The sequence below is a fragment of the Etheostoma spectabile genome, chromosome 22, assembly GCF_008692095.1.
Source record: "Etheostoma spectabile isolate EspeVRDwgs_2016 chromosome 22, UIUC_Espe_1.0, whole genome shotgun sequence".
Taxonomy (NCBI): domain Eukaryota; kingdom Metazoa; phylum Chordata; class Actinopteri; order Perciformes; family Percidae; genus Etheostoma; species Etheostoma spectabile.
The window spans coordinates 10,915,910-10,923,418 of NC_045754.1; the positions used below are offsets into that span (position 1 = coordinate 10,915,910).

Genomic DNA, 7,509 nt, shown 5'->3' on the forward strand with positions numbered 1-7,509 from the left:
GGGGGAGTTACCTGAGATCTCTCCGTCTCTTCGGCTCAAAGCCCTTTTCTCATTGACTGTGTGTTTGATCCTGAAACTGGGTGACAGCTATCTTTGACAGCTGCGTGACTCAACGCACAGAGATCCTCCCACCGTGGAGTGCAGAGGAAAAATCTCTGACATCAGCATGGCTCGTTCCACTGACATTGATACAGTCTCGCTAATCTATTACTGCTGCAGACTGCAGACCCCCCTAAGAAAGCCAAAACAACACCAACACCTTGTCTATTAAATCATGAACCGCAGAGAGGCGTTGATTTAGGCGGGCAGTCAGAATGATGACAACAACAACAACAACAACAGGCTGGTGGAGAGCGAGAGCACTGCGGACCTCGTGGTAACATCTCACACAAATAACAACCCCGATTAAAAAAAAAATCACATTATTGCTACAGGCTAAACTTTATTTTTTTTTTATTTTTGCAGATTATAACTTGTGGTGTGTCTGTGTGGTATTCGGTAAGAAGTTTGGTGACATAATCGCAGCATTGTAGTTTTATCTCCTTTGGTAGGCTATTTTCTATAACACATTATGCATAATTAGCTGTTGTATATTGCTTTCTACATAAAATAGCCTACTCTTTGTGTGTATGAGCTTAAAATTCATAACGTAGCTACCATATCATCGTTTATAACAACAAGGAACCGACAGGCTATGTCAAGTAATACCTCCACATGCTGTTTATAGCAGCCTAGTGCACTCTTCCCTCCAATGTCACTAGTAACACTGGTCATGTTGTATCCCTGTAGGGACTGAATCACGTTTTTCCTGTGGTTTTTGTGGCTTTTTTCTTTAAAATATGATTATGTAAAGGAATGTAGCTCCAATTTCTCGCGGGAATGAGAAAATGGGTAAAACCAGTCGTTGGTGTAATGCGGGGATGTTGAGCCATGTACCAGCTGGAGGTTAGTGCACCAGTTCAGGTTACTAAAGACAACAGTACAGCGAAGGAAACGATCAATGCGCTCATTTGTATGCGGTGCACAATCTTGCGACAGCTGCTGTAGCATCGCTTCTTTGCATGCATTTGTTTCAGACAGGCTTTCATTTCTCCATGTGAAGCTAAATGGCGCCCCCGTGTGTGTATGAGTGGTACTTTAGTTGAATGGACCCTCTCTTGATAAACATAAGGTCCTCGGACCTCCTCTGGTGGTTGCTCTTGGCCACTGCTATGCGGCCCCGGTTCAACATGACTTTTAATTAAAAGAAGGGATAAAAAGTCACCAAAATGCTTGATGTTATACTATTTTATAAGCTGTGTTTGACAAAGTTATTAGACATTAAAATGGGCAGAACTCATCATATACACTAGTTTATGAGTTATTTGTTATTATAGGTTTACTTTAAAGCTGCAGTTGTAACTGACGTCATTGAGGTAATTACTAAATTAGGCACCCTTACCAAACACAAGGAGTGTGATTCAGTTTCAACCGGACAAGCTGAAACAGTCAGTGCTAAATATAGAGACATGAGCAGGTTAGGCACGCAGCAGCCTGCCTTTAGGCTAAGTCATCAGCCAGTTACATTATTATAGTTTATACTGTTGTATTTGTAGTAATTATCATAATCATCCCATGAAAAAAATGAAAAGAATTTTTGCATTTTTAAATAAACTGGGCCTAATTGTAGTGCTTGCAGGACCTTTTGTATTTGGTAGGCCAAATAAATTCAAAAAGTTCAATTCAACTTTTTTTCTTGATGTTGTAAGTTTTAGTTTGGTTCATTTTTTATGGTGTCAAAAGAGAGGTGTTGTATGTAAGCCAATTCAGATTGTGATGATTAATATTCTTGTCATGCTTACGAAACCTAGATAGTACCTTTGCCTTTTTTTGAAACATTTTCATTTGGTTGGAGATAACTTTAATCCAACTACTGTATGTGGAACTAAATTAAGCAGTAGAACACACTGTGTGACTTTTTTTTCTTTTTTCTATTTTTTTTTAGACTGAAATATCACATCCTTTACCTATGTCGACTGGTTAAACACTGACGCACTGCTTTAGTCAGGGCCTGAAAGTGGAGAGCTGCGTCTAGAACATACCAACAGCATGAACCATACCGGACAATAGGCTACTTTGACTTCAAAATAAAGTTGTCATTATCAGTTTAGTCTGGTACCAGTCATCTATGTTGCCTTTTTTATGAGACTACAAGGGGGGTGCCGGGGTCTGATACGCTATTTACAAGTCATTTTAAAAAGAGATGATGAATGATCCAAGTTATTCAAATGTTACAGTGGTGCTCAAAAGTTTACATACACATGCTTAAGTTGACTAAAAAGAGGAATAAAAAAACATGTTTGGAAATTTATTTAATCACTAAATTAAAAAAGAGGTAAAATCCAACCTTTAAGGACACCAATTTTCTTTGTGAATGAAAACGTATTGTAAATAAATAAGTTTTATTTAAATACAGGGGTCATAGTATACATACCCCTATGTTAAATTCCCATAGAGGCAGGCAGATTTTTATTATTAAGGCCAGTTATTTCCTGGATTCCGGATTATGCATCTGATAAAGTTCCCTTGGCCTTAGAATTAAAATAGCCCCACATCCTCACATACTCTTCACCATGCTAGAGATAGGCATGGTTTATTTCAGTTAGACTAATACCTGGTTTGATTTGCATTGAGAGATGATTTTATAGAAAGTCCATGCCTTCTCTAAGCATGGTGAAGAGTATGTGAGGATGTGGGCTATTTTAATTCTAAAGGCCAAGGGAACTTTATCAGGTGCATAATATTGAATCCAGGAAATAACTGGCCTTAATAATAAAAATCTGCCTGCCTCTATGGGAATTTAACATAGGGGTTAGTATAATTTGACCCTGTATTTTAAATAAGAACATTTATTTATTTACAATACGTTATTCATTCACAAAGAAAATTGGTGCCTTAAAGGTTGGATTTTACCTCATTTTTTAAGGTATTAAAATAAATTTCAAACATGATTTTTTTATTCCTCGTTGTGTCAACTTAAGCATGTGTATGTAAACTTTTGAGCACCACTGTAAGTCGTGTGCACTTCTGTTTTATATAATGACAGTACTTCTTTTAATAATAATAATAATAATAATAATAATATAAACATAACATGCACACAAACATAATGTAAAAAGTAGAGACACACATAGCAGAATTAATATTAGATGATTTATTCTGAACATGTGTATGTGCAATTAAAGTATGCAGACTGCTTTTCATGCACAGGACCCCATATAGTGCCTATGTAAAGTCAGTTGAAACCTCTCAACAACCCAAGTGATATCTGTTATGTGACCTCTACATCCAAATGACTGCACCATACTGATGATGTACTGTATGTGTGTCCATTTAAACTTGTATAGGTAAAGGCAGTGAATGCTTATGCAAACATGTATTTTATTTTGGTCAAGTTGGGTGACTTTGTGGAGGTAATTTGCTGTTGATCAGTGTCAAATAAAGCCACATTAAATCTACATTAAACCATAAAAACGTTTAAGTTGGTTGAATAGACTTTTTATAGGGACTGTAAATGCATGCATTTTAATGCACTATCAATGTAATGAGTTGGAGCCAAACTTAACATGTTTTCAGTCCACTAGGCTACTATCGTGTAACTTATCAAAAAGTATTTTTTTACATAGCCTACAGTGTAGCCTATCTCTTAAAAATAAAATTATCAGGAACGATTGGTTTGTCGATGAGAAATTTATTTTGAAGCTTTTAAACGAAAGACGCATCTGTTTCATTCTGTCTGACTTAACGCTGTTAAAGCAGTGTCTTGTTACAGTTTGAAGTCTAAAATTAGGGAGGCACCCCAACGGCAAATGACGCAAGAAGGCTAAAGTTGACAGTCTACTCGTCTCTGTGTGTCTTGTCATTATGTCAGGACTCAGGACCATGGAAACCTTACCTACAACTCTGCTGTTGTTGATGACATAGAGGGTATTTTTAGATGTTGTCATCTTTCCGTAACACCCCGGCTGCGCCGTTCAGTATAAAGGACTCCTTCAAAATGCAGTTGTACAACAGTGCGCTGACACACTACCCGAGATCGTCTCGCAAAGTTACTTTAACTTTATTGACTGGACCTGAGCGTTTAAACGGGACAACACCGAGCTCCTCTGACGCTCGTAAACCAGAGTCCACACAACCAGGCGCAACTTCAACCACCAACGAGGACCCTGTGAGAGAGACTGCTTCTTCCGCAAACATGCCTGCTTTTTCATGTTACGAAGCTTCATCTATGAGGCCAGTTTACTTCACATCGACTGCTGAGATATTAATCCGCAGACCGGATGGAGTGGAGAAGTCTCTGCCTGTCCATGTCATGAGGGACTCCACGACGAAACCCCCCTCTCCAGACTCACAACATGGTAAAAGTATTCTGTGTGATAACTGTGACTCAGATGTGATTGGGGGCTTGATAGATCATCTTAGAAATGGGACGGATGCACTTTTTCCTGACTGCCCAGAGCTGGTTGGAAATCGCAGTTTCCACAGTAACAGCATCTGTAGACCCAGAATTGAAGATAACAAGAGGGGGGTTGGAAATTCAAGTGAGGATAATACATTTTCAGTGACTAATGCCCCATTCAGAAGCAATGGATGGGACTTATTACACGAAGAGGCGCTAATTCCCTCCAGAGCAGATCCTCCTAACGACCTCATAAAGGAAGATGTTTGTGATGTCAGCTGTGGCAAAGCTGCTCCTGCATCAGATGAGAGACGGGCCTTTGAGCTTAGTGTTCTGCAGGAGTCTCCACAGAGATGTCAAGAGAGAGAGGACACCAACAATAAAGTCACCCGGTACCTGGCTGAAGTGGAGAAACAAAACAAGTACCTTCAGGAGAGGCATAAATATAGGTACCACATCATTCCAGATGGCAACTGTCTGTACAGAGCTGTGTGCAAAGCCACGTACGGGGACCAGGCGAGACACGGGGAGCTGAGGGAGCAGACGGTGCACCACATCGCTGACCACTTGGTAGAGTTCAATCCCATCATTGAAGGGGATGTAGGAGAATTCCTGATCAACGCAGCGCAGGATGGTGCCTGGGCGGGGTACCCAGAGCTTCTGGCCATGAGCCAGATGCTGAATGTCAACATTCACCTGACGACAGGGGGCAGTCTGGAGAGCCCCACCGTCTCCACCATGGTGCACTATCTCGGGGAGGAGGATGCTTCCAAAGCGTCTATCTGGCTGAGTTGGCTGAGCAATGGTCACTATGACGTCCTTCTGGACAAGTGTCTCCGTAACCCAGAGTATGAGGACTGGTGCAAACACTCGCAGATGCAGAGGAAACGAGATGAGGACCTGGCAAAGTCGATGGCAGCCTCTTTATCCAAAATGTACATCGAGCAAAATGGATCTGCGTGAAAGAAAAACTGTATGCTGACAATTAAAGGATGCACACTGATACAGCAGACTGCAGAACCATGGATTTTGCTGGGTTTCTACATGCTTGAAATTATATTTTTATAAGATTTATATCGTGAGAGAAAACGTGCAGTGCACATACTTTGGTTTTTGTATATGCTAGTGTTGCCAAATTAGTGGCAGTGGTTTCTGAAAGTGTGGGAGCCCGTTCCTTTTGATAGTTTTGGGATATGTTGACATGATTGAAATTTTTTAATGCTGATCAGTTACTGTACATAGAAGTGCTTTAGAGTATTTATTTGCCTTTTATTGGTAGACCTGCTAGTTTTCTGTACTATTTGTGCTTTGTAGACCAATTGCCAATTACAGGGACACTTGGTTTGCCATTTGTCACTATAGCTGCTGTCTAATACCTGTGTTTCTACTCCTCTTTGCACAAAAGTCCTATCCGACAAGTCCAGAGGGTTTAAATTGTGTCTGTGAGAACAATTCAACGGTTCAGTTTCTATTATTCCAGTTCTTTTGAAAAATATTTCAAAATAAAGTTTTGAAGAAACCTGCTTTGCAGTGATGTTATGTTTGATTTCATTCTACTGATACTGAATCAGAATGATAACACCAGCTACATCATGTTGGGTTCAGGATGGTACATTCCTGTAATGGGGAGCCATGTTTTAAATATCAGCTAGGCAGGCGAGATGAAGTGATGTGTGGAGTACCTGTCCTCTATCCCCTGATGTTTGAATTTATTAAATGCAGAGACTTGGGAGCCTCTGGTCTTTAATTCAGTTCAGGCTGCAAACATAGTGTTTTAGTGACTGTGGTCTCAGTACACAGAGCACAAGGGACCTGTGCTGTGTCACCATAGAGCACTAAAGTATGGTGTCCCTGTAGTTTGTGGATTTATTTTGTTTGGTTTCCTTCATATTGCTTTTTAAAAATCTTTTTACAATAACTGATTTTATTGCAACTTAGAGGCAGCGGAAACAAGCTGACACAACATTGACACATCACCTTTTAAGTTCATATGCTGAACTTATATTTAGTTAGAAAACACCTGCTTATTTACACAATCAGCAGTTAGAGAGCACCATTATCATTGAGTTCTGTTTCTGGCCAACTGGCAAATGTAAGTTCAATATTCTTTTTGTTTTAGCTCTGTGTTTGGTCTCCTGAGGGAAATATCTGGCTTTACAAGCTGGACTCTGACTGTCTGCTGTCAGGTGCTGAACATGTAGTGTACAATGTTTTCTTTAGCATTTTGCTTTCACCTTTTCTCAGTTTTTGAACCTTTCAGAAAATATTTTCACGTAAAAATTTAGAAAAACGATTTAATGTATCGACAAAATCAAAGATGCTGTCCACAGACAGCATCAAATCGTTCGTAGTACCTTTGTCCACCTCTTCTCTGACGCTGGGAAGGCCCGGTGATGGCGTTGCACCTTTCTTCCTTTAGGTGGCATTGTAGCCCCCCATATACATTTTGACAAAGTGACTTGATTATTAAAGAAATTTGTGTCTCTTTTTAAAATGATTATTATACTTTTTAAATTGCGTTATCGGACCTAATGCTCTGGGTAAATTGGCTTCACACAGCTCTGACTTTTAAACATGTGAAATGTTTTATTAATGGGGAATTAATAAGGGAATTGTGGATTTTAGAACGTTTGAATTAGTTATAGTTCATTAAAAACTTCTGTCTACTTTCTGATTAGGTAACTCGGAAATGTATATCCTACTATGGGCTCTTACAGATATTCAAACATCCGTATATTCAGCTTCATACAATTAACTTTTATTAATTTTATGTATCATTTTCCCTAAAAGCTTTACTATGATGATGTAACCCTGCAGTCATGTGGACATAGGGGCATCTTTTTTTAAATGCGGGAGGAGAGATAGTGCCTTTTCCTGTTCCAGTGTGTCCCGTATGGACCACAAACTGATGTTGGCTACAGAGCAGAGGGCAGGTGAGAGTGGACCGAGCGGGCTGCTTCACCGCAGTACTGGCACGCAGTCAGCACAGAGTCGCACAGGGCACTGGGAAGCCACAGACAGACGCTCCCCACCGGTCTGTGTGTGCGTGTGTGTGTGTGTGTGTGTGTGTG

General features: G+C 40.0%; 1 protein-coding gene across 1 annotated transcript; it reads left to right on the top strand.

The window, feature by feature from the left end:
* Window positions 1–3,773: 3,773 nt before the first annotated feature.
* On the top strand, window positions 3,774–5,961 carry otud1 (OTU deubiquitinase 1). Its single transcript, XM_032504200.1, has one exon. The coding sequence runs from the start codon at window positions 3,977–3,979 to the stop codon at window positions 5,399–5,401; it is 1,425 nt and encodes a 474-aa protein (XP_032360091.1). The 5' UTR covers window positions 3,774–3,976; the 3' UTR covers window positions 5,402–5,961.
* Window positions 5,962–7,509: the final 1,548 nt, after the last annotated feature.

Bases quoted from the DNA above. Each gene is read 5' to 3' on its own strand.
- otud1 (XM_032504200.1), top strand. From the start codon at position 3,977: ATGTTGTCATCTTTCCGTAACACCCCGGCTGCGCCGTTCAGTATAAAG.